This window comes from Parathielavia appendiculata (genome assembly GCF_033297405.1).
Source record: "Parathielavia appendiculata strain CBS 731.68 unplaced genomic scaffold N657scaffold_3, whole genome shotgun sequence".
NCBI lineage: Eukaryota > Fungi > Ascomycota > Sordariomycetes > Sordariales > Chaetomiaceae > Parathielavia > Parathielavia appendiculata.
This window is the reverse complement of record NW_026944222.1, coordinates 575,031-600,172: the sequence shown is the minus strand read 5'-3', so window position 1 is coordinate 600,172 and position 25,142 is coordinate 575,031. Positions and strand designations below refer to the sequence as shown.

The 25,142-nt window shown below is 55.7% G+C and overlaps 8 protein-coding genes across 8 annotated transcripts; 4 read left to right on the top strand and 4 right to left on the bottom strand.

Moving 5' to 3' along the window:
- Positions 1–1,120: 1,120 nt before the first annotated feature.
- On the top strand, positions 1,121–2,361 carry N657DRAFT_688346 (uncharacterized protein; the record flags this gene model as incomplete). Its single annotated transcript, XM_062796933.1, has 4 exons — positions 1,121–1,496; positions 1,561–1,776; positions 1,866–2,068; positions 2,128–2,361. 4 exons carry the CDS (start codon positions 1,121–1,123, stop codon positions 2,359–2,361), a joined length of 1,029 nt encoding a protein of 342 aa, XP_062649391.1.
- A 2,554-nt stretch (positions 2,362–4,915) lies between these two features.
- On the top strand, positions 4,916–7,294 carry N657DRAFT_662116 (uncharacterized protein; the record flags this gene model as incomplete). The annotated part of the gene is made up of 1 exon (XM_062795123.1): positions 4,916–7,294. One exon carries the CDS (start codon positions 4,916–4,918, stop codon positions 7,292–7,294), a length of 2,379 nt encoding a protein of 792 aa, XP_062649390.1.
- Positions 7,295–7,380: 86 nt separating this feature from the next.
- Positions 7,381–8,622, bottom strand: N657DRAFT_613634 (uncharacterized protein). The gene is made up of 2 exons (XM_062790416.1): positions 8,455–8,622; positions 7,381–8,379 (listed from the first exon to the last, which is right to left on the bottom strand). The coding sequence occupies exon 2, from the start codon at positions 8,373–8,375 to the stop codon at positions 7,596–7,598; it is 780 nt and encodes a 259-aa protein (XP_062649389.1). The 5' UTR covers positions 8,376–8,379; positions 8,455–8,622; the 3' UTR covers positions 7,381–7,595.
- A 171-nt stretch (positions 8,623–8,793) lies between these two features.
- Positions 8,794–11,866, top strand: N657DRAFT_591284 (uncharacterized protein). Its single transcript, XM_062789905.1, has 3 exons — positions 8,794–9,096; positions 9,183–9,266; positions 9,325–11,866. The coding sequence occupies exons 1-3, from the start codon at positions 9,075–9,077 to the stop codon at positions 11,481–11,483; spliced, it is 2,265 nt and encodes a 754-aa protein (XP_062649388.1). The 5' UTR covers positions 8,794–9,074; the 3' UTR covers positions 11,484–11,866.
- A 525-nt stretch (positions 11,867–12,391) lies between these two features.
- Positions 12,392–13,663, top strand: N657DRAFT_642359 (ClpP/crotonase). Its single transcript, XM_062792328.1, has one exon. It carries the CDS (start codon positions 12,647–12,649, stop codon positions 13,568–13,570), a length of 924 nt encoding a protein of 307 aa, XP_062649387.1. The 5' UTR covers positions 12,392–12,646; the 3' UTR covers positions 13,571–13,663.
- N657DRAFT_272399 (FAD/NAD(P)-binding domain-containing protein) lies at positions 13,621–16,389 on the bottom strand. Its single transcript, XM_062786558.1, has 6 exons — positions 15,997–16,389; positions 15,528–15,913; positions 15,210–15,454; positions 14,996–15,144; positions 14,597–14,931; positions 13,621–14,526 (listed from the first exon to the last, which is right to left on the bottom strand). Exons 1-6 carry the CDS (start codon positions 16,106–16,108, stop codon positions 13,672–13,674), a joined length of 2,082 nt encoding a protein of 693 aa, XP_062649386.1. The 5' UTR covers positions 16,109–16,389; the 3' UTR covers positions 13,621–13,671.
- Positions 16,390–18,142: 1,753 nt separating this feature from the next.
- On the bottom strand, positions 18,143–19,515 carry N657DRAFT_631876 (uncharacterized protein; the record flags this gene model as incomplete). The annotated part of the gene is made up of 4 exons (XM_062791101.1): positions 18,143–18,952; positions 19,166–19,332; positions 19,410–19,446; positions 19,507–19,515. The coding sequence occupies 4 exons, from the start codon at positions 19,513–19,515 to the stop codon at positions 18,143–18,145; spliced, it is 1,023 nt and encodes a 340-aa protein (XP_062649385.1).
- Positions 19,516–22,948: 3,433 nt separating this feature from the next.
- N657DRAFT_678703 (uncharacterized protein) lies at positions 22,949–24,279 on the bottom strand (the record flags this gene model as incomplete). Its single annotated transcript, XM_062796099.1, has 4 exons — positions 22,949–23,510; positions 23,574–23,638; positions 23,718–23,919; positions 24,002–24,279. 4 exons carry the CDS (start codon positions 24,277–24,279, stop codon positions 22,949–22,951), a joined length of 1,107 nt encoding a protein of 368 aa, XP_062649384.1.
- Positions 24,280–25,142: the final 863 nt, after the last annotated feature.

Sequence of the window (25,142 nt, the reverse complement as noted above, 5' to 3'; positions counted from 1 at the left end):
ACTTTTATTCTGTTCTACAGGGAATCAGTCCCAAAGCTGCACGGCTAACGGGGAGGATCCTGGACTGGCTGATGGACTCGGGGAAACTGCCGATGTACGGTCTGGCCAGGAGGCTGGAGCTGGAGCTCGAAGTCTAATACCCTTTCCTTCGAAGGCCAAGAGGCCTTCCCACTTTGTATTTGCAGGATCGCACACTGATCGTTTCCTTGATTGTCGATATGGGTTTTTCACCCGGCCCACGAGGGCGCGGTTTTCCTGTATAGCAAGTTGTTGAAGGTCCGGCAAGCCCGAGGGCACAGCGGTGTAGGAATAATATATTTAAACAGCTTCAAGCCGCTATTGAGAGATATATTCAATTCACTCCCTCCACTACGTGCAGAAGGAATCAAATCCCAACGATATGTAGTACCTTACCTTCGTTGGCTAGATATAATTGTTCTAAAGTTAGTTACATCTATACAGACTAAATCTATAACTAGTTATTACATTATACAATAGAATCCCTATAATACTCAGCTATTCACTGAAGATGTGACTGTATCATAACCACCGAGGCAATGGGCTGAGGCACCTGCTCGGCGATTTCGCCAGCTGTGCAGTGAGACAGGTCAAAGAGGCAAAAAAATGGTTTCTGTCTTCAGACTGGCCGCCAAGTTTAGAAGTCGGACACCTCCCAACCCAAACGACCACCGCCCAGCAACCCCTCGTATCGCATCTTCCTGTCTTGCTTTAATTTGAATAACTGGACGCCAAGTCAAAGAATGCAATTGCATTTGAAGTAAGTTTGCCTGTTTCTGAGGTTTGCTTGATTCGCATTCCCAACTCAAGTAACTAAGATATGCACCCTTCTGCCAACGTCCTCAGTCACAAAACCTCGAGGCTAACAACCTACCGCAGGAGTCAGAGCCCTCGGCGCTTCAAAAGAGGCACTATGATCCAATCTTGTCTTCGGTCTTTCGAATCTCAATCAAGGGTGAGCACGCGCATAGTGACGCCTCAGTTTGCTAGCCCACCGCATACACCTCTACCCCGAAACCGTCTAAACTCACCCCATGGTCATATAAACCACTATTCACTGACATCGCGACTCAGGATAAACGCAAGAAGCAACCCGGCAAAAATGTCCGACCGCCATTACTCTGACCCGTCTGCGAGGGCCGCCGCCGGCACGTCTACCAATGCGGCGAGGAACGGTCAGCCGACTCCTCGCTGTCCAGTGCGTCGGGAGACATCATCGTTGGGTTCTCCGCTGATCCTTGAAATGACACAAGAAACCGAGGCCGAGGGTCGCCAAGAGTCCTGGACGCAACAGATCCAGCCACAGACAGATGCTCATGATCCGGCAGGCTTTCCTCAAAGCGAAATGCCGCCGCTGCGAGGCTATCGGGCGGCAGTCTACAGCCTGGCTGATTGGGGCATGGAGCGAAGGGCAAGGGGAAGTCGCTGGTTCGGCCCGGCCGGTTTCTTTTGCGAGTCACAGGGCACCCGTGCTGTCAGTAGGTGGTTTACAAATCGCGGGACTGGCGGGGTATCAAACCACTAATTGAGTCCGTCATACAGGTTCTGAGAACGTCCAAGACTTCGACGATAACTCAGCACACGAGACCGCAGACTCCGGCGCCGTCATCAACCCCACTGGCACCCCATTTCGCCCGTCCAGGATGCGGCTGGTTGTCGAGGGCGAGGTCCCGGATGCGCCGCGCGCGCCAGTTCGAACCATGGAAGCTCTGGGTGTCTCTTGGAACTACCGAGGAGACATTTTGTCCGGGAGAATCTGTCCGCGAACATCCCCGATGAAAGGAATTGCAGTTTCTGGGTCAGGAGGCTGCCGGAAGACACGACCATGATTACACTGCTTGCCGTAGTCCGTCAGATCGGCCGCGTGTATTGTACTGTCATCTCGCCGCCCAACCAGGAGGCGGGTTGGCCCACCGCGGCCGCAAAAATTGTCTTTTTCGAGGAAGCCGCAGCGCGGCGGTTCTGGGATTTCTATGGGAGGGAGGGCACCCAACGGCGCCCATTTGTTGTGGGCGGCTTGACGGCCATAGTCGAGCGCAACCGAACGAGGGTTGCCGAGTCAACCAACCGCTGGACCGGACCCGGGTGTTGCGCGTTGCGGGCCCCGAGGCAATGGTGAATGTTAAGGCACTCTTCGCCGAGTTCACCGCCAACTTCTACTTCGAGATGGACGAGATCCTCGTCTCAACCGAGATCCGGCACACTTACTATGGCGTTCAACTCTTCCGGACTGCCGAGTTTCGATTTGGCAGCTTCCGTGCCCAATCCCAGAATGCCTTCCGCCTTCTTAATGGACGCCCCGGCTTATCGATCAGGTACGGCCGAGACCCCTGCGCTCTGTGACGGGGCTCTCGGCACTCGCATACGATGTCAACGCGGGAATCGGACTATACTAGAGTTTGGCCAACGACGCTTTCGACCCTTCCAACATGGACCCTGACAGCGCCCGGCAACCGAAGAGGTCTCGCCTCGAGGGAGCTGCCGCAGTCGACGGCCTCACCATCTTCCACTGAAACCTCCATTGCCTTCTGGCGACTCGCTCTGCAACATCCCTCGTTAAAACTCGAAACGAGTTCGACACGCTCTTCTTGCATTAACCTCTCATCAATGGTCTCCCATTTTCTTTGACATTTCTTACCTGCGACGGGTGCAGCACGTTCCCCTGGCCACGGGGCTTCCGTGATTGGCACCTCCTTTTGGCGATGGCTTCCGTTATAATATCTCTTTCCTTTGTACGTCTGATTCAGCTCTCCTTTCTTGCATGGTCGACTGCGGCTGACGGATTAATCGACCTCAAATGAGCCTGGCTCACGCATCACCTCCTGAATCTGGGTTTCTACTGGCGTGTTGGTACGCCATTCTGGTACCTTCATACTTCCTCTTCATTTCCGTTTTCGGGATGGATTTGGTACCTCTTAGATCCGACGGATGGAGCACGTCCTCCTGGCCCCGGAAGATTTGGTATCCCGTGGCAATTGCGGAGTTTGGCACCTCTTGACAATGGATTCGGTTATGGCATTCTTTCTCGCAAATGGGTTCAGTTCTGGGAAGCCGTCGGCGCCTTCATGACGGCCGGGAAGATTCAGCTCTCCTAGGTACTCAGACCAGCGTATCGGGCGGTAAGGCTTGCCGGATATCTTAGTTCAATACAGGAAGGGGCATTATGCAAATGCAACCACTCGTCTTACCTACTTGATATCTTCATGTGTATTTCTCCTATCGTTGGCCGCATGAAGGCGATATGTTGAACGGAACCACACAAAGCTTGCCAGATCAAACCTGGCGAATGACCGCGCCCAGGTCTTGTGTGCGACGGGCCCGCATAACCTCGTCGATGCAGATGCGCTGCTGGCCGAGTTTAACGCAAACTTTGTGTGTTTCAACTCGATGAAGTGCTCTTGACCGCGGCGGGTCCCGACATTCGATCGATCGAGCTCCGGTTTGTTAGCTACCGCTGCCAGGCCCAAAGACGCTCACCGCCTTCTGTATCGGCGCCCCGGGTTGGAGGTCCGCTACGGCCGTGACCCTTGCGATCTCTAAGCGGATTGAGATCGGTTTGTGTCAGTAGCCAGAGTCATTGGGGTGGGTTTGGCTGGAAGGAAGGAGTAACCGAAAGGCATTGTGACGTTGGGGATGGATAGAGGTTTGCGACGCCAATGTCTTGAGACTTCAAGCAAGCACAAACTGGAATCTCACGACTGGAAGCACTCCGGTCCCGCCAAATATGGAACCGACTGACTGGCGAGAACTTGGAAGCGGCTGATGCGAGGGTAAGGATGAACTTGGTCCCGGGCGTGGTATGAGGACTAGAGTAATCGGCGGGTGCATCTAGACTTAGGCGCCGCCGCATCTGTGATAGAGCGCTAGAACATCCCATGCTGTTGGAATCGTAGTGTATGTAGGCTGCCAGGCGAGACAATAGCGGCGCTGCTCGCCGTCCATAAAAATGAAGTTTGCGAGAGGCCGACGGCGTCCGAGTTGGTAACAGTGTTGCGCGCTTCTACGTCCCAACTGAGCCAACACAGCTGAGATCCCCGAGTTTCACAGAGAGTTACACATGAGACAGAGGAGAGCAAAACTTGCTTTTGCTTTAGTCACTTGTAACTGACACGGTGGCTCGCGGATTGGCATTCGATTGGCCGACTTGATCCTCGAGGCCCAGCAGGGAAGCAAAGCACCTGGCAGACTTGGTGCAGATAATATGCGGCAAGCTCACACGTGTATGGGATGCCTGCTAGGTCGATTGCTGCTTGTGTTTCTGAACAAACCCCGTTCGGCATCGGGTAAGGTAGGCGGCGGCATACGGCGGTCCCGCCCGCTGTGGTTGAGGGACGATCTCGTAGTGGCTTAATGACTTGGGTTTTCGGGAGGTGACTGGAAGGCATTTTCGCTGAAATTTCGTCCGGCTAAGCCAGCTCTTGGGCCCTACTTGGTGCTCCGTCTGGCACTGATCATACGTCGACTTAAAACCGCCACAAACGCACAACTTTCTGTTGAGTGTCGTTCAATCTTTGGATGTGGAAAAGATCTCTCAATCAACAGACGGCACGGCTCTCAAGATCAGACGCAGTCGGATGCCGGAACTACGAATCCGTACACGCGTAGTTAGCCAAACTCGTTGAAGTTGCCTTCCTCGGCCCCACCTTAACCCCGGGTCCACAAATGGCGGTTACACCAACCCTGACCCAGTGTTGACATCTGCAAGGCTGAACTCCCCAGGAGCAGACCTCAGTCAGAGCTCGCTTCTGACCGCTTGAAGTTGACGCACAGCCAGTTGTAGCCGCCCAGACTGCTCACAGCACATCTTGAAGATTACATCGACCATTCTCACCACGGAGATCTGCGATTGTTTCCTCGTCCTCCACCGTCCGCCATAACGATACCCTACAATGCTTCGATGGCGCACCCTAACGGAACCTCTTCGCTCAGCCGCGCAAGGTCTACAAGAATGCCCGCAAACGTGAACAAGGCAGCACCAAATGCACCTCGTGGAAACACACCGGCGATTCTATCTGCGACCACGGCTTCCCATGCGACGTCCTCCCCAACCGCCCCATCCAACGTCTCCCTCTTCCTCACCAACCTCCGCCTGCTCGACCTCGACCTCCACACGGACTGGCCCGATATCAGCGCCCTTACCTTCAGCACAAGAGATGCGGCGCAGGGGCAAAAGAAGCGCATCCAAGCGGTCGAATGGACTCTTTACCACCTCTTCCGACTTTGGGATCCCGAGGACGCCCGCAACAAGCTGCAGCCCTTTTTTCCGCCGCTCGATCAAGTCCAGTCGCTGAATCTGCGCGCGGCGCTGCTCAGAGGTCTGGAACAGGCGAAGAAGAATGGCGTTCTTGGCCGAGACGCCGTCGTCCGCAAGACGATGCTCGACGAGTGCAAGGGCGAGAGGCTGGAGGAGGTGCTGGCGGTCTTCTCGTCCGCTGTCTTGAAGAAACTGGTTGCAGAGCAGCGCATCAACGGCAGAGGACATCCTGCTCTTGCCCAGGCGCTTGCGCTCGAAAACAGAGGGTATTCTGGCGAACGGACCGAGCTCACTGCGTTGATTCTGGCTTACCGGGTGTCCTTGTGCCGAATATTGGACGAGAAGAAGTCGGCACGTGCAAGATTTTGCGCGTTCTCGGATCTTCTGGCGTCGAGAGAGAAGGCGATTCTCAGGAGGCGCGAACAGGCAGAAGTTGCGAAACAGCGTAGTCAGGGTCTTTCCGATAACCAAAAGCGCGAGGTTTGCCGGGTGGTCCGCGACAATTGGGCTGGCAATGAGAGTTGGATGGAAGCGTTACTCTACGGAGACAGCAAGTTACGCAAAGACGGAGTCCTAACGAATCCGTACGACAGGGTCTGGAGGCGAGTGCAGGCTGACCGGCTCGCGGAACTTGAGGATACATCTGTCGGGCTTCTGGAACAACTGGGCAGCAGAGTTCGGGGACAACAGCAAAGATTGGAGAGGTGGAGAAGCTTCCGCCAGATGATGTTTGGGGAGACTGGCACTGAGCCGGCTGTCAAGCAAGCAGTATCGCAATCCAAGCAAAAGGGCATTGACCTGGGCTTCAACGCTCACCAAGACCTGCACTTTGGGCGCATGAGTCCAAGGAAACTTTCCCGTGCCACTCCTAGCCAGCTTGACAGTCACTACGAGGCTCTTATCGATGGCCTGAAGTCCGACCTAGCCAGCATAAGCCGAGCTGCTCTCAGCGTGCCTTCGGTTTTCCAGAAGCCACAGCGGACCGTGAGGTTGCCACCAAAAGACATAGAAGTCGCGGCGGAGGCCGAGCAGATCTCTGATATTAGCGACATTGAGGAGGTACAGCCACCACCACGTCCGTCGCCTTCTCGCCGCGAACCGATTCGGGTGTCAGAAGAGCCCGCATTCGAACCTGTTTTGCGAAAGGCCAAGACCTTCGACGATGAGCACGCACTATTTGACGAAGATGGACCACTGGCCCCCTCTCGCCTTCAAAGATCAGCAACGACTCAGTCGCACTCTTCGACGAGGAGGCGACCCATCACACAGTCACCAACAAGAGCTCCAGGGCTAAGATTAAGCTCAGCACCGAAGACGAACCACCGCCGTTCGTCGCCTTCTGGCTCGACTGGCTCGCCCCCAAAACTCGCCGCGTCTTCTCCCGAACCCCCTTCCCCACCTGAACCGTCCATTTCTCCAACACAAGAACTAGCCGACCAGATCCTTGCCTCAGTCAACGCCGCCTCTCCATCGCCGGTCAAGAAACCCCGGCACACGCTTTCCCTAGCCGAGCGCACCCGGTTGACCATGGCGCGGCGCACGTCCCACGCCAATCTCCGGGTTCCGACCGACGTAGACACACTCGATGACGATGACGTCGAACTGGACGCGGACCGCCTGACCATCAACCGCGCCGCCGTAACCGTCCCCATGGTCACCGAACCGCCGCCAGAACAAGACGCAGCGGACGGTCAGGCCGGAGGTCACGAGGACCTGGCGGCACGCACGAGGCGCAGCTTGGCCGGGTTCGAGGCGGCGCGGCAAAGGGCGCAGCTGGAGAGGCGGAGGTCGTTGAGGAAGGGAGGGAAGCACGGTCCGGCTCCGTCGACGCCGGCGGCGGGGAAGAGCAGCAGTTACTTTCCAGCGGTGGACGAGCAAGAGGAGGAAGGGAATACGACGCTGCTGTTGGCCGAGGAGCTGCTGAATGGCGGCAAAGAGGATGATTATGAAGCGATTTTCATGAGCCGGCCCAAGTTGAAGACTAGTCCGATCGGGACGCCGGTGCGGGAGTTCTGGGATTGAGGCATCTAATGAATGGGTTATGACGAGACGAAGAATGGGAACGTTTGACTTGGTTAGCCATACCCGCAGCAGTCAAGGGAACGGAGATGGAGGATAATGTCCGTAACGAGTTGTTATGAATGCTTTTTGCACAGTCCCACTTCTCGTGTTCAAAGGGACATACTACAAATACAGCTTGCATGCAAACCAGATTCAGCACCATAGCATGTATAGATGTCGCTTCCCAGCCCGATCTACCATTCCCCGAGCTTTCTATACACCCATGGATGATAGCCAACACACCTCCCCGCAAAGCCCATGTTCACCACCCCTGGCCCTTCAACTCCATAACCCTCGCAATCGTGGCCTTGAATCCATTCTTGAACCGTGCCTGCCAGCGCTCGCGCTTCTGCCGCTTGCGCTTCAGCGCGGGCCGCTCGTGCGCCCTGGCCAGGAACACATCCCGCTTGATGCCGTTCTGCGCCACGGCGCGCTGCAGCAGCCGGAACCCGCGCGCCACGTCCACGTGGCCCTTGACGTGGATCGTGCGGCCCGTCGACGGCCGCAGCCGTAGCGCCGGCTCCGATACGTCGTAGTGCTTTCCCAGAAACTCGTCCTCGTTCCACGTCGGCAGCGTGCCCCCCCCGCCCGTCGACCGCTCCATGTCGGCGTTGATCTGTGTGAACAGACTGTACGGGTCCTCCTCGGCTGTAGTGGTGGACGGGGCAGTGGGTGCCCGGCCCGTGAGCGTGGTGCTGCGTGTGGTGCCGGTGGGTTGGCTGGTTGGGGACACCCAGCCCGGGGCTTTCTTCCCTGTCTGGTTTTGGAAGAAGGGACTGCTCCGGAGAGGCGGTGGCCGCGGCGGCATTGTCAACCGGGGCTGGGGGATCGAGGTGCGGACCTGGTCGATGCGGGCGTGCAGAGGGGCCGAGAATTGCGGCTGGGCGGCGGCGGCTTCTTGCTGCTGCGGCTTGGTGTTTGTTGTGAAATGGTGGTGCTGGAGGAGGATGGCCGAGGGTGAGGGCTGGGTGCTGGCGAGTGATGGCCTCGTCGCTGCCGCCGCGGAGCGACGGACGCAATGGACGACCTGGCGAAACTCCATGATTCTGGGCGGCAAAGGGGGTTTGTTAGCGATCGCAATCAAAGTTGAAGCGATTCGACGAGCAAAACGGGTGCCATACTCAATTGATCATGGGCTTGTTCCGCTTCCCACTTGATGGGCCAACTCCTTGACAGCAAGTTGAAACTCGATTTTCCAAAGTCGCGCTTCGGCAGCGCTAGCCCCAGCTGCAGCTTGGCAGTCCGGGGATTTGTCGGCGGATCGTGTCTCCGCTCCTATTTCGCCCGTGCATGTAAATTACATCGAACGATACGCGATCTGGGGATGTCGCCTCGCTTCGCTGCAGCTGCAATGTCGACTGCGTGTTGGTCAGATACCAGCTCGCAAAGAACTTGACACAGAAAACGAGCTGTACTTATTTATGAGGGTCTCTGGACTTGTCTTCCACCCCAGAGCCGATAGACAACCTAAGTCCGCTCACATGGCAGGTCTGGCAGAACTGTCACTGTGTTTTTCTGTACTGTAACCAGGAAATATTTCGACCCACTTCACACAGGACGACCGTGCGTTGGCGATCCAATCATTCCACTCGTCGTGAACTTTTGCTCATCGCGACCGCGACAGCACTTTGACCGGTGTAATGTTACCAAGGTCAATCCGACAATAGCAGCGGCACCATCATCCTCCTCGATTGGACCAACATTCTAAGAATTTGTGGCATCAAGTCTATCTCCCGCCATCATGGCGTACAATCCTTATGGAGGTTGGTACAGCCATGCGCTTCTCTCTGCTGCAGCCTCGTCATATGGCATCTGTGCTGTACGTCGTTGCTGACATAGTCTTCGCTAGTACCTCCCTATGGAGCTCCTCCGGTTTACCCAGCATACCCGGGCGCATCGCATGCGCCGGGAATGGCGCCGCCCCCGGGCTTAGGTACGTCACAGCCTGCTCGGTGTCGTCCTCTCACGCCTACTGATACCCTTCCGTCCAGGTCCCCCGCCAGGCATGTCCTCTGCCCCTGGAATGGCACCGGCTCCCGGTGTCCAGCCGCCCAGTACCACGCAAGCTAATCGACCAAGCGGCCTTCCTGCGTCCTTCCAGTCTCCGCCCAACCTGCCCAACATCAACTTCAATGCCCCCGTGATCCGTCTGGGGGCAAGCATGCCGCCATCGAAATCCGGCTCCTCCCTCGCCGGCGATCGAAAGGACTCGCACACCCCCACCTCGGCCCGGCCTGGGCTCGGACTAGATCGTGGCATGGACCAGTCCCGCGCCCAGGTGAGAGAAAGCATGCAGGCATTGGTGCCGCCTACGGCTGAAGACCGACTGCGAACGATATTCCTGCACAAGATTCCCGACGGCGTGGGCGGCGAGGATGGCATCCAGCAGCTGCTCAACACGGTTGGCAGGCTGCGGCGGTGGGATTCGGGACAGTCACATCTGTCTGAGCACAAGGGAGCCTTGTTCGGGTTCGCACAGTACGAAAACCCCGAATCGCTAGCTGCTGCAGTCGAGTTACTCAAAAACATCGAGGTGCCCGTGAAGAAGCAACCTATGACCGAGAACCCGCCCGCCGACGAAGACGACAAGTTTGAAGGCATCGAAAAGGTGCCGCTCAAGGTCGAGGTCGATCCGAGCACCATTAAGTATCTGGAGTCTTGGAAGGAAAGCAAAGGCGACGATCCGGCGATTGAGGCAAGATTGGGCGAGGCAAAGCTGGCGTTGAAGCAGTTCGTTCGCAATCTGTTCTACCCTCATGCTCCCAGCAACCGAGATGCGGATGGCGACACAGCGATGGGCAATGGGACGAATGGTGTGGGCGAGAACGTCGAGGTCATTAATATTCCCCTCGCCCCCGAGGACGAGCTAGCAGACATTCCCGCCGAGATGCGGGCTACTGTGGCTGCGGAAATCGCTGCTTTCAGAGACCGGAGCAATCAGAGAGACCTCGAGCGCCTTCGTAAAGAAGAAGAGTTCGAGGAGATGGAGCGTCAAAGGAACGGTGCGCCGCGCAAGTCACGGCTTGACTCCCCGCCGCCGGGGGGCTCCAACACGATCCCACTCGGCCCTCGCGGTGTTCCCAATGCCCCATCGGGTCCTAGGGGTCAAAATCGAGGTGTCGAGTTCGTCAACGGCGGGACAACGAACGGCCAGCTGTTCCGAGATGACGACGACACGGACGCGGACGATGAAGAGCTGTATGAAAGTGAGCTTGCGAAGCAGCGGGCAGAAGATGAGAAGCTCTACCTCGAAGCGGAACGCAAGTGGGTCAATCGTGAGCGCCAGCGCGCAGCAGCCCTGGAACGAGAACGGGAGCGTGAGAAGTCCGAAACGGATGGGTTTGCGCGGAGGCGGGAGGAGCAACTCGAGCGGGACAAGAATTGGGACGACGACCGAGAGGCATCACGCAAGGCCCACCTCTATTACCGCGACCACGGCCAATGGATTAGGGAGCGGACGGCGTTCCGGGCGGCCGAAGCGGCACGGGACGAGATGGATAGGCGGGCCGAGGAGGAGGAGCGTCGCAGGGCCGAGGCCGAGATGGAACAGGCCAGGGACATGGCTGACTCGTTCCTGGAGCGGCAAGCTGAGGAGATGGAGAGGCAACCGGCGGCCCCGGCCGCGCCGCAGCGCGTTACCATCTCGTTCGGCGCTGCAGCACAGAAGGCGGCCCAGCGCACGGCTGCGGCACGGCGGACGGTGGCCGAGGTCGAGGGCCTTTTGGACGACGAAGAGCAGGACCAGACCACCAAGCGGCAGCTCGTACCCATCAAGTTCGAGCCCATCACCGACACCAAGGCCATGACGGAAGAGGACATCCAGAACGCTGTCCGGGCGCTCGCCCACGAGATTCCCGTCGACAAGGAAGGCTTGTGGTCGTGGGATGTCAAGTGGGACTACCTGGAGGAGTCGGTCATTCGCGAGAAGCTGCGGCCGTTTGTCGAGAAGAAGGTGGTTGAGTACCTGGGCGTGCAGGAGCAGTTCCTGGTGGACGTGGTGGAGGAGCATTTGCGCAAGCACGAGAAGCCGGCCGAGCTGGTCGAGACGCTCAGCGAGGCGCTGGATGAGGATGCCGAAGACCTGGTCAAGAAGCTGTGGCGCATGGTCATCTTCTTTACCGAGAGTGAGAAGCGTGGGTTGCCGGCCTGAGATAGCCCAGCTGGTGGCGCAGGGTTGGGCGTAGACCTGCCATGCCCGGTCTTCAAGGGCGTTTGGGTAGGGTTAGTTTCGGCTCCTGTGGTGTCAGATCGGGGTAGTCTGGCTGGAATAGGGGCCGTCGAAATCTGGAACCAGCGTTTTCCTGCTCTGACTCTCTTGTTAGGTGTAGGATTTCTAACTGGTCATTTTTGGCACACCGATGACGTATGAAGCTAATTAATTATCCTGCGAGTCTTATTTGTGATGGTCGATGAGAGGTTAGCCATTTCAACTTTGTCAACCAGATACTCCGTACTTCTGTCGACCCAACCCAGACTTCAAGCGGAGCTGCATCTGAATCGGCTGCGGGCCGGGTCCTGACAACAACTAGCAATATCCTGTCCCCACTTTCTCCCACTTCTTCTTAGGGCACTTCACTGTTGAGGCGGCTCACCCGGGTCTGTTGATGTTTGTGCTGGTGCAGTGGTATCAAGTATCAAGCCTGCTCCCCACATTTCCACTCCAACCATCGAACTTAAAAACAGAGGATGAACACCAATAGGGGTTGACTCTTTGTCTTGTTTACCGGCATCTATGTTATTGTCAAGTTGTCAAGTTTCCCGTACACTTTGATGTCCACCTCACGTAGGCCATTGAGATAGCTCAGGTTGGAGTGGCTGAATACTGATATGAATCACGAAGTCTAGAGGTGATTGACTCACGAGGTTGACGTTATCTCTATCAAACACTATGTAGATTCTTCTTTCTGTCCTCCCCGGGAAGCAAGCAAGGTGCGATGGCCTGCTTATGCGAGCGTACGTTTTGTTGAATTCTTCCATTCCGACTTGGAGATCTTCTGAGCCTCGGCCCCGCGCCGGATCCTTGCCACTTTACCCCAACGGACCATCAACCCGGGACCGCGGCAATTGAGTGGGACGAGAGGAAAACCACAGCATGCCCTTTTGGGAATATGCCTAGGTACTCAGTTCCTAGGGCGGCTGCACTTTGGCCAGTGCAAAGATCGCTCGAGTGGGATTGATATGTTCATGTTTTCCTCCCTACATGATTTATCTTCAAATTCTCTTAGTTATCACTTGTCCCTTCTTCACACTATCCAATCCCAAGACCAAAATCGCCCACCCACATACAGCTAACGACAGGCAACACCACACACCATGTCCCTCCCACCACCCCCGCAAGTCCCCAACGTCCACCTCTCCTTCCCCTCCCCGCACGTCCTGCTCGTCACCCTCTCTCGCCCGGCCGCCCTCAACGCCATCCCCTCGGTACAGCACGCAGCCATGGCGTCGCTCTGGGCATGGTACGACGCGCAGCCGCCGCTGCGGTGCGCCGTGCTGACGGGCGGCACGGGGCGCGCCTTTTGCGCCGGCGCCGACCTGCGCGAGTGGGACGCCAACAACAACAACAACAACAACAACAACAACAACAACAACAACAACAACAACAACAACAACAACAACGACGACGACGACTCCCCCACCCAAATGGCAGCAGGGGGAGAGGCGGCGCGGTACAGGGAGCGGTGGTCACAAGAAGGGTTCGGGGGTCTGTCGAACCGCGCCGGCAAGAAGCCCGTTATCGCGGCCGTCAACGGGCTGTGCTTTGGCGGCGGGATGGAGATGGTGGTGAATTGTGACCTGGTCGTGGCCGACGGCAAGAGGGCGCGGTTCGGCCTGCCCGAGGTCACCAAGGGGGTCATTGCTGTCGCGGGGGCGCTGCCGAGGCTGGTGCGCACCGTCGGCAAGCAGCGGGCCGCCGAGATGGTGCTCTTGGGCAGGACGGGGTACACGGCGGAGCAGATGCGGGAGTGGGGGGTTGTGAACTTTGTTGTGGGCGAGGGAAAGGCTGTGGAGGAGGCGGTGAGGTTAGCCGAGGAAATCGCGGGGAACTCGCCGGATGCGGTGATTGCGTCGCGGGAGGGATTGAGATTGGGGTGGGAGGGGATTGGGCCGCAGATGGGCACTGAGGTGCTGGAGAAGGGCGTGTATGGGAGGATTGATGGGGGAGAGAATATGAAGGAGGGAGTGAGCAGCTTTGTCGAGAAGAGGAAGCCGATTTGGAAGGATAGCAAGCTGTGAGCTGTTTGAGGGGCTTCCATACATTCCATTTTTCTTACTACATTTAGCTTTCCCTGCAGGAAGTGATACATATGAACGAGTGTCAAGTTCGTCCAATCTGTTCAGTTCCCTCCTGATAGCCTGTTCCTGACCTTCCCTAGCTCAGACGTCTCCCTATACGCCGGTGGCAGGATCCCCTCAAGCTCGGCCTTAATTTGCAGGGCCAGCGTCTGTGAATGCCATCGGTGTTGTTGCGTGTGGCCGCCCATAATCCAAAAATTGCTGATGCACAAGTGGCGCTTCCACATGCCCCGGATTTCACCCTCAGCGTCAACCCCCAATGTAGCATCGAGTCGGGAAGCAATCTCATCCGGACCGAGAACATCTGCGCGATTTCCCGCGCCGTTACTAGTGCCGAGACCTCCGCCCAAGATCTTTGCAGCAGTCTCTCTGGCATTCTTATCCGCAAACCCCGTACACCACACCACGGCATCAGCATCCATGCTGCTCCCGTCCGAGAAACGTAAACCCGTGGCCGTATAAGCCACGGGCTCCACCCCGGCCTTGAGACCGACCTTCCCTTCCGAGATGAGCTTCGTGCCGCCGACATCGACATAATGGCCGCCCGCCCTTTCCAACAGGTGGTGTGTCAACGAGGCTTCAGGGTCACGACTATCAACAACGGGGAAGCCAGCGGCAGCGAGTGCGGAGTATCGGTCTGGCTCCTGCCACGCCATCTGGCCAAGCAGGCCGCGGAGCAGTTGTCCATCGACCCAGGTCGGCATCGTCATGAGGAGTCGATCCATGCGATCAACGCCGCCCAGGTCGTAAGCACCAATTGCACGCCGGTCACGCACGTACTCGATGGGCACAATGTAAGTGGGCGACCGAACTACCATTGTGGCGTTGAGACCAGCAGCGTGGCAGTCCTCGAGCACGTCAAAGGCTGTGTTGGCTGAGCCGATGACAAGAACGGACTATCCAAATACTTCGAGGTTAGCAGCGATTTCCACGATACGGGACCCTCGCGCCTGGGTGTCGACTCGCCTTGATCCCCTTTTCTGCCAGCGCAGTACCGCTCTTGAAGTGCTGCGAATGGACGCTGATCCCTTGATATAGGCCGGCGTCCTTCATGGGTGGAAGGTAGGGCTCCTGTGACCCAAAGCCCGTTGCTTGCACCAGATGCTTTGCAAAGGCGGTTTTTTGACCGCCGGGGGTCTGGAACTTGACTACCCACCGCTTCTCCGATTTGTCGTAGACAGTTGACTGGATTCTGGCCGAGGTGATCATGTTGAGGTTGAAAGTCTTGACATAGCGTCGCACCTGTTCAACAAGCTCATCTCGGGAGAGAAGGTGTGGCGTCTGGAGCTCCTGGGCATAAGCTTGAGTGGAAACTCCATGGTCAGCTACAATCTACACAAAATGTTTCCCGACATCCCGACTTACACATGTACGGCATCTCGCAACATGACGTTGGGATGTGAAAGCGCATGCAGTCATAGCGAAGGGCCCAGTTGTCCCCCGGCTTGGCATTTCGTTCGGCCATGACGCTGTCGACGCCCAGAGCTTTGAGGCGCGCTGCGAGGGTGATGGCGCTGTGATTCAATCTCCAGTCAATGGGCGCTCTAACTTCATTTTAACTTCTGGCTGCTTGACGTACGCATTTCCGCCTCCGATGATGAAGACATTTGTTTCGAACTTCTCCAGTCCCTCGAGCTGCCTGCCCGGAGACTGAAGCATAAGCTCATTCTCTGGGTGCTGCTCCAGCTCCTCGACGTAAGTGCTGAGGATCCAGATCTTCCACTCAACCCTGCCGTCGTTCGCGGCAGGCAAGAGCAGCATTCTCCCCTTGCAAGCGGCTGCAGGCGAGCGGGTCGTGAAAGTCAGGTTGCCGTCAATAAATTGCTGCCAGCAGAAAAACTTATGGTCAGCGCCTTTCGTTCGAAATCTATGGACGCCTCTTTGACTCCTGGCTTACAAGGACAGGCGTTGCCGGAACAAACTGCGCTTCGCCGTCGAGCCGTATTATGTCTTCGAGCATGCCTCGAAGCTTTGTGGTTTGCATAAGACTCGCCGCTATGCCCCCAGGGGTTTTGAAGGTGCGCAAATGCCATGTCAGCGCCAGCGAGTCTTTCCAGTATGCCTGGCCCGGGAAGAAGCAGCGTCTGAGTGCTTCGACATCGGCATTGACCAGCGCGGCATTGAGCGAGCCTAGGACTACGAGCGCCTGCTTGGTCGGCTCGTCGCCCGTCATGACTGTTTCATCAATCATTTCTTCGGAAATGACTGGTAGAGGATGCGCCCTCATCATGGCCCGCAGGTCGACAGCTGGAGGGTATTCCCCCAGGGAAGGGGTAGTGGCCTCTACAGAGCAATATTTGTCAGTATTCACCGATCAAGTTGTCAACCGTACGAAAGCGGAAAAGTCCGGAGGAGGATGAACTCACGGGAAGCAGCCATGTCTATTCCTGATGGGAGCGTGTGAACTGGACCAGACAGAGGTTTTCGCACTTCATTTCGAGTTAGGTGCTGAAGCTGAAAGTTCTTTATTATTGTCATAGGATTAGAACTTGGTACAAGCTACCTGCCTTATTCGGTAATTAGGCTGACAGGAGCTTGGGATGCAAGTGAGAACTCAAAGTGCGAGTTTCGGATTCTTATCAGTGCGAGCTTCGGATTGTAAATCAAACACCCTGGTTTTTGACCACTCTAGATTCCAACCAGGATATAATAAGACATGGGTCTCAAACCACTATTATCTTCAATAACACTACTTTTACTACCCTCTTAATGCTACTATAATACAAGATGCTAGCGACCTAGGAATGTAACGGTCCCAGGAGTATATTGCAACTAGCTGGTGATGTAACGGTCTCAGGCAGTATATTGCAACTAGCTGATGACGACTCTACGAGTACACTGAACTTGGAGAAGAAAAGGAGAGACGACAGACTCTGGTAGCTCGCAAGCATACTTATCCTCGTAGGCGCGCTGGTCTGAGCGCGTTGCTAGAAGGTTCGGTGTGCTGTGGGGCGAGTGGGAATAGCCTCATCAGGGGTCTTGGTATTGGCCGAGAGTCGCCGAGGCTCGCACCGGGCCCAGCCCGTTACAGGTGACGACTCTACGAGTTTGTCTCGAATGGAGAGAGAAGAAGAAAAGAGAGAACTAGATGACAGGAAGAGAGGGAAGCTCTTATATGCTCCGGAACACACAGACACTGCCTGCCACAGGATGACGTTATCATGATACCACGGCCGAGGGTTGCCGAGGCCATCATGGGCTCAGCCTATCACAAGGTATTCCGACCTCGATTTTTTTAGCTATATTCTCTTTATTATTAATAATAATATTAATATTCCTATGCCGCTATGCCCTAGGGCTCGATGGACCCTCTACCACTAATTATAAAAAAAACCTATGCCTGCAGAGCTGGACTAAAAACCTCTGTCTCCCCTATACTAGTCTAAAGTTCTGAATCCACCCACTACATGTCACAAATGAACCAACGAGAGTCAACGGCGGCTTACTTGCAGAAGCCAGTGGGGAACGTAGGACGTTCCGAGCCAATCACTTAGGACCAATCGGAACGAGTCCTAGAGGTGCTCCAGAGAGCTCTCAGGAGCATGAGAGAGCACCAGTGCAAGGCCAATCAGAGGACGCTCTAAGAGGCTCTCGAGAGCACCATAGAGCATTGGCTCTAAGTGGCTCTAAGTGGCTCTAGAGAGCACGAGAGAGCAACCAAATGCATCTAATATATAGTCACCCGTTCTGGAGGACTCTGGGAGTTCTCCAGTAAGCAACTCAAGTGCAAGATCAGTACCCTTGGACATTGCTTGTTGTGAACGCTTTGGCTTCACCGAACCTCACCCCGTTGTCAAGTAAAACCTTCAGGAGTCCCTTTTAGAAGTTGGGGCTTTGAGATTGGTCACACAGTGGCCAAGCCGGTGACGGACAGAGGATCTGCCATGATGCTGGAGAACATCTGTAGGTCCTTAGCAAGCCCATTAAGGTAGGTAGGGTAGTTTTTGAACGAAAACCTCTTTGGGCCCGCGCGAGAGAACTGAAAGATCGTGACAAAGGCAAGACGGAGAGGGGAAGAAAGGAGGAGAGACCTGTCTACCTGTAGATACACTGCCAGTGCGTGTTGATGGTGAAGCAAATAGCAACGCCTAAGGGCGAAGCGCAGCCCTGTCGAAAGCCTTGCCCTCACCGACTTTCACCTTGCAGTGAGCAGCCCGCATCCGATAAGGGTTACGGATTACACAATGATACGGATAGGTAAGGTATGTACAGTATTCATCGGGGCTGCGAATTGCCGATCCGATCAACCGCCGAAGGGAGGCTCGAGCCACCGATCCGTGAGAAAAAGGCCAGGTAGGTAGGGAAAAAGAGTTCCTGCCCTACCAAAGGTAAGGTAATACTCCGTACGAGAAGCCTCCATTTCCTAAAGTCAACAACTCTGCAATCCCTTCTGTGCTGCTGCCATGCATTACGTCGAATTCAAAAGTACACTGATTAAGGTAGTATCCATCAACGCCCAGCTTGGGTCCCTCTCCCAACATCCACCACCATATCTCAGCAGTATCCCCGCCTTTAGAGAAGAGCGACGACGCCGATGAAACCAGCCAGGGCAACAGCAGCGCCGACGAAGCCCGTCTCCCGGTGAGCGGCGCTAGGCTTGCCAGAAGAACCGCCGTTGCTGTTGTTGTTGTTATTGTTGTTGCTGCTGCCGGACGACCCCGAGCCGGAGCCGGAGCTAGACCCAGAGGTGGAGGTGGCGCCGGCGCTGGCGCCGGAACCGGTGCGCGTCGCCGAGCCCGAGCCCGAGGTCGAGCCGGAATCGGTCTCCTCGGCATCCCCGCTGTCGGAGTCCGAGGAGGAACCAGCAGTAGGGCTGCCGCTGTTGCCGGCCGAGTCGGTGCACTCGGCGATATCGCCGCTGTCGGTGATGGTGGGGAGATCAGGGCACAGGGCGAGGGCCGAGCTGTACTCGTCGGCGTGCTCGGCGTTCCACGACGAGACCTCGCTCATGTAGCTCGAGTAGGCCGACTCGAGCGAGGGGGGGATCGTCACGCTGCAGGGATCGGTCACGGACAGCTCGGTCAGGGCCGCGGGAGGGGTCGGCATGTCGGTGACGAGCGACATCATGGCTTCGGCGCAGGCAGAGAAGCTGTCGTCGGTCTGGCGAGCCTCGAGCTCGCGCCTGACAGCCATGTGGTGGCCAGCAAGGTTGGCAGCGGCCACGCCGGCCAGGCTGAGGAGGAGCGTCTGGGAGTGCATCTTGATGGTGTTGGGATTGTTGAGATGGTTTCGTGTGGATGGGAGAAGGATTTTGAGGCAGCAGACAGAGGTTGCAGTGCTGTTCTGAACCCTGGAAGAGAGACGGTGTTGTGTTGGTGGGGACTAGAAGGAGGTAAAAGGGATTAAAGTTTACGGGGTTGTCGGAACTGAGCGTCCTTAAATCTTCATCTTGTCGAGAATCGTCAAGGATGCGGGTATTCTTGGCTCGCTATCCAGCCCCCCGCTGGTCATGTTTGTCACTCTTCTGGTAAAATTGAGCATCGTCTGCGCCGTGGTCCATCCTGCTTCCGTTCTCGAAAGGGAGTCTGGACTGACTGACAAGAAGTGGATCGCCTTGCCCCAAACCCGATCAGGCCTAGTCAGGGGCACACTCTCCACACGCTTTTCCGTATCTGGCCTGATGGGACCCATCTCTTCGACTGTGTTCTTGAGCAGCTGAATCAGCTTGAGCAAGCTGGGGCCTTGGCTTCTCGCATTCGTGCCTGTTTCGGGATCGCAAAAGCAGTCTGGTGCGCTGTAGACCTTCTCTCCGCAGTCCACACACCAGAAGACACCTTACCTTGGGTAGGAATCTGAGGCCTCCGTACCGAGAGATTCTGCTCTAAGTGTTAGTTCCAGTGGTAGCGTGCTGACCTCTTTGTGCCTGCCGTGGTCACTTGGTCCATGTTGCCGGATTGTGTCGGCTACCTCTGAGGTGCAAAACAAGCTTTGCCGGAACCCGAAGGAATGCAATCTCCACCACTTTTCACGGGCAGTGGGTCCTCCATGTCAACAACGCGGAGAAAACGAAATTCTCAACCGTCAGACAGTCAGAATCGGCCTGTTTGATGTGCCCGATCTTCCATCGCATCGTCTTTCCTCCTCACAATTCTCAGCTTTCATTTTGTTTTCTGTGAGCCTTGGGCGGCCAAAACTCGCCAATTGCCCATTCCGTCCCGGTTTCATCAGCGTCTGAAAGGCCTGGCTTTCAAGCGATTGTGCTTGTCAATTCCGTGTCCGAATCTACCTAGGTGACGAATCAAATCCCTAATCAAACATGAACCGTTCCCGGGTCTTCATTCCGTCACACTGCCCGGTCATTCCCGGGCTGCTCTACATCACCCGCATCTCCAAGAACCAAGACTCCAACACCTTGCGGCATCCTCCACAGTAGAGGAGCGCATGTGCGACTGTGGTCGTCTACGTTGAGATAAAGCTCCTTTCCGACTGGTTACGGAGCCTGCGACAGGTTGTCTGAACCTCGAGGAGGCAGCCGGCGATCTGCCCACGAGTTTCGTCTTGGCAACGCTTAAGGGAGAAGCACGAAGAGCGAGGCATCAGTATGCATCAGATTAGAATCGGGTCTCGGCTGCTGCGACGACCGCCGGTGGAGGCCGGATCTTGAATGCACGCCTGAGAACCTTGGCACCTGAGATACCAGCCCTAGTAGGCGATGATCAAGCTCCAGCCGGAGTCATGCCTGGAGGACTGACAAGGGGGACGCTTGACATAGTAGAGCCAACCCTCGTAGTATTCAGTCTTATACCTGGTAGCACTACGCTGCTTTCTGTAGGGTATGTCTGCTGAGTCAACTGATACACGGAGCGTCACAATGTCGCTCAGCAGGACCACGTTCTGTCGTCCACAAGAACCCAACATGTCATGCGAGCAGCATGCGCAACTATGATCCGCCCATCATCCTACCGACACAACAACATCAGAGAGGGAAACGAATGTGAGAGCGAGCATTGGTCCATGGGAGCTTACATCGGTCTGGACGCAAGCGCCGCCTATATGCCGACGCACCATGTCAGGGTTCTCGCACTCCTCTAGTGATGCTATCGCCCTGGACCTATGCCACACCTTCGTTACTTGTAAAGGCAACACCGGTTAATCTGTTACCCTCGTTGCAGAGCATATTGTCCGGAACATCGTGGTCTGACAGGAATGCACCGCAACAATAGGCCACGAAACCCAAGTTACAGGTCATGTGAGGCGTGTGCGGCGACGTCGGGTGCCATGACGGAAGAACCACCTGCACCGGGGTTCCTGTTCCCGCGACAACCCTGAATAGGGGCAGCCCCAACGGCCAAGGCTGCTAGAAGAGACAGGTTGAGGAAAGACGGTGGACCTGCGCCGCGTGGTTGCAGATACACTTATCGATTACCAGGCACTTACGCCTTTCTCTCTGCACCGTGTCACAACAACCATGTCCCAACAACTGAAAATGGGAACGAATGATGTTTCATTGCCCAGCGCCCCCAACCCTCTCTGGTTTACTAGTACCTTCCTAAACGGACCCGGCTATATCACCGATAACACGGCCATCATCAAGGCGCCCTCCGAGATCGTGTATAAGAGTATCTCAGCACGAAGGAGCTAAGGAAACATGGCATCCCGTCGCGTCGCAGACTTGGGTAAGTAGAGTGCTAGAACTCGCACTCGCACTGGACCGAGAGCGCACCATCACCGGCTATAATCATTTGATTGTGAATAGCATCAATAAGCCAAGCCCTCGCTGGTCGGCATTCCATTATTGTGAACATACCACAGTTTTGCGGCTTGATCGTCATGATGGAAAGCCATCATCACCGATACAGGTGCGCTCATCGGCGGCGAGCATTCGGTTGGCGCTGGGATCGGCATGCTTGTAGCACTTGCGCTGCGGAGAGGCGGCCATGGCCGCTGCACATGTGCGAGCTGGAGGGTAGCGAGAAAAGTAATGAATCTCATGATGCTGAGAGGGATGCTTGCAGAAAGTCTCACGTTGAAAAGACTCTAGGTTCAGTATGATGCCAGGATGAGGGAGACTCGGGTCCGCGGGTGGCCTTGATTCTCATGTCGGCGCAGGAGCACACCTTTATCTATATTCCCCCAAAGCGTCCATCTAAGTATCGCTGAATTTAGTTCGACCTGGTTTCTGACAGGATACGGCACTTTACGAAGGCGTATGTACCTACCAGTGTGAGACCCGTGCATAACCAAGAAGATTGTATCATCCTGTGCCTTCAAGCCACAAGAAGCGCCATCTCGAGCCTTTACCCAGCATCGCATCAAGCGGTACCAGGGTATTATGGGGAAGAGAACGACTGCTTTCCATACACGCACTCGCACAACATCCGTGCCATACTGTATGCTTGCTGAGAGTTGCCTTGGATCATGACAACGGATATATGGCAACATACCTTGTTTAGGAAGGCGATATGTGCACCCGCCAGTGTCCTCACGCATAGCCAACGTAGGCTGAAACATCCAGGTTGTGTCCCTGTGCCACCTGGCCATAGAAACGGGGGCAGCAGCGCAGAACCAACAACTTCGAAACCATGGATGTGACAGAATGTCAATCCCACCCAGGATCGACGCGGAATCTAACACAAACTAGTTTTGTGAATTAACTTCAAAATGAGCCACTGACAGTCAAAGCACGGTCATCACGGTCCTGGCCAGTCAAGAGCTAAACCAGCAAACATGCCTGAATCGTCTGTGCCTCCCATATGGGGCCACTGACACATAGCCTAAGTCCCATTTTGAGGCTTCGCCCAGCGCACTGTTTGACTTCACACGCAACATGGGCCAGAACAACACTTGTTTCCATCCACCATACGTGCTCTGACATGACGCGCCGTACGCTTGCTGGGAAGGAGTGTCTGTTGGTTCCTACCTAGCTTACGGAGCGATTTGACAAGGACATGTGATATCACTGGAATATCTCGGTCATCGACATGGGTTCAGTTGCGGATGCTTCCCATCCATTCCCATAGAGTGTCACACTGAGCACAGCACGCAAGGTACGGTAGTCACTTGCTTGAGGGTTCTTTTACAACCAGCTCCCAACTCCTGGCCCAAGGTCATTACCGTGGTGTTAGCAACATCCGAAAGTCCCAAGTCCCTGTTTCAACCGGCCTTTCTGAACGGGGTACCTTAGGCATTGCTAGGATTCATCGTGAGTGACAGCCGCCAAACAGCCAAGTGGTATACATGACAGGAAGATACATCTTGAGCAAGGGCGTACTCAGAGGAACTCCATAGCACAATTTCCAGGAAAAGTGTACAGTTATGGATATTCAAGGTACGAAAGGTACCTAGGTAGGTAGAGATAAACTTATGGAACATGTAGATCTACAGTCTTCCCTGGACCGCCGTGACAGGCTGCAGCGCCATCTCATCCGACTCCTTGCGCCTCTTCCAGGACCTCATCCCCACCACGACAAAGACGATACCATTCCAGAATCCGCGTAGCGACCCGGTGATCCCAACCATCAGCAGCAGCGGGTACGACGAGAACGAGGGATTGACGAAAGCGGCAACGCGGTTGGTCGAGGGGGCCACCCAGACCAGCAGCAAGGCGAGGAAGAAAAAGAGCGGCATCAGAATGTACTGCCTGAATGAGAGAGACGACGTGTTGGCTGTGGCAACGCGGGTCGTCGAAGCGGCGTAGTATTTGTTGGACACGGAAGTGTGCGACTCGTCGACCGAGGAGCTAGTAGGCTGCGTCTCGTCGTAGTCGGCGGCGACGCTGGTCGAGTTGCCGCACGAGTCGCTGCCGGTGGCGGCTGGGATGGTGTCTTCCTCCATGGCGGGGCCGTGCATGTTGCTGCTCATGGAGCGGAGGATGCGTCTTCGCCTGGCAATTTCCATACCGACGAAGAGGTAGATGGCTATTGTGATGAGGATGGATGACCTGAAAGAACGGGTTAGCAGGAGGAAAGGGAATTGGAGAATCGGAGAGGGATGGAGAGGGTACCAGATGGGCACGTAGTATATCACGATCCGGAAGAGCACCCATTTCGGTGCAATGGCGCACCATAGCTATAAAGATAACGTGTCAGCTAGGTATGCCACCATGGGTGGATGATGATTCTGTTCGGGTAGGAGGGTGCTTGCTTACAGTCACACTCCCATACATGGGACCATTCTCCTCGGTACTGATGAAGAGAAACACAAAGGCCGGGATGAAGGTCACTATACTGATGACAACCATGTACTTCCACTCGAGCCGCTTCAGCGACCCGACGTCATAGCTGTGATGCACGATCAGGTAGACGTTGATGGCCATGGCGAGGGTCCAGAGGACGTCGGCAACGGGAAACCTGCCAGAAGGGGGTTTAGTACATTGTGTAAGGTGATTCTCATCTTTAGGTAAAGTCAAGTAATAGCCAACCCTGGACGTACATCTGGTTAAGGAACCCCTGGAACTGGCAAAGAGCTGACGTGTTCCCTGCATCCGGCCCGCTGGTGGAGATCATGGTGCAAACAACGTCGAGGGCGTTGTAGAAGGCGTTGATCACGATTAGACGGTGCATGGGGTTCCGGAAGTGTTTGGATACGCAGTAGGTGCCGATGATAGTCACCACGCCGATAGCCGAGAGTGTCGACGCGACCCGAGTCACAATGGTCAACGTCTGCAGCTGACTCTCGTCGAGGTCCGCTGCGCCGCGGATGTGCAACATGGTTGCTGTTGTTGAAGTGCAGTCATGTCACTCGCCACGTTTGCGTTGTCGGACTCCGGTGTTGACTGCTGTCGACGGACATGGGTAGCGCACGAAGTGTTGTTGAACATCATGGTCGCCATTCGTGATGGAGCTCAAAGCTCGATATATCGATTCTGAGACATCGCGCAATCCAGCGCAGCACATTGCGTGCTCTGAATCCATTGGTGTTTATGATCCATGCCACCTCTGCGACTCTGTCGACTGAAGCGAGAGGCGGCTGCGTGGGGGTCTGGCCTGGCAGCCACAGCGCTCCTTCAGCCCCTGAAGCAGCTGAGGACTCAGGTTTCCCAAGGCTTGGGACCGACGCGTGCTTTGTGGGGGTTGCGTTACGTTAGGGCTCCGGTGATATGGATGGCACGAGGCTCATGCAGGTGCCGGTGAAATAAGCATTCATGGAACACCATCCGCGTGCTCAATACCAACAGTCCCACGGCCGTGTTCTCGGCACCCGAATCCTCGTTTCAATGACTTGTGATTTTTCAAAAGAGGGATGGGAACCGGAACTTGAAGCACTACGTACTGATATTCTTGCATACGGAGTATGGCAAGTGACTTGATCAATGAGTGCGATATTAATGCTACCTTAAACAAAAGAGCGGCTAGGAGAATATAGAGGAGGGAGATGGGACAAAAGGAAAACGAGGAAGGACTCGGGGAGCAATTCGGAGGACAAAATTGGGGATTAGTGGGAGGGAAGACTGGACAGCAGGCACTTACCATTCCTCAGTAGCATACTTAGTTCTCGTCATCAACCCGGCCACTCGCGTTTTCACCCCTGAGTGCTTTTTTTTTGGATTCAAAACTTGAAAGTACCTGCTACC

Excerpts from the sequence above, each read along its gene's own strand:
- N657DRAFT_613634 (XM_062790416.1), bottom strand. The coding sequence starts at position 8,375 with ATGGAGTTTCGCCAGGTCGTCCATTGCGTCCGTCGCTCCGCGGCGGCA.
- N657DRAFT_591284 (XM_062789905.1), top strand. The coding sequence starts at position 9,075 with ATGGCGTACAATCCTTATGGAG. Across the intron at positions 9,097-9,182 it reads GGCGTACAATCCTTATGGAG|TACCTCCCTATGGAGCTCCT; the intron begins GTTGGTACAGCC and ends AGTCTTCGCTAG. Across the intron at positions 9,267-9,324 it reads GGCGCCGCCCCCGGGCTTAG|GTCCCCCGCCAGGCATGTCC; the intron begins GTACGTCACAGC and ends CCTTCCGTCCAG.
- N657DRAFT_642359 (XM_062792328.1), top strand. The coding sequence starts at position 12,647 with ATGTCCCTCCCACCACCCCCGCAAGTCCCCAACGTCCACCTCTCCTTC.
- N657DRAFT_272399 (XM_062786558.1), bottom strand. The coding sequence starts at position 16,108 with ATGACAATAATAAAGAACTTTCAGCTTCAGCACCTAACTCGAAATGAA. Across the intron at positions 15,914-15,996 it reads AATAGACATGGCTGCTTCCC|AGGCCACTACCCCTTCCCTG; the intron begins GTGAGTTCATCC and ends ATTGCTCTGTAG. Across the intron at positions 15,145-15,209 it reads ATCATCGGAGGCGGAAATGC|CGCCATCACCCTCGCAGCGC; the intron begins GTACGTCAAGCA and ends ATTGAATCACAG.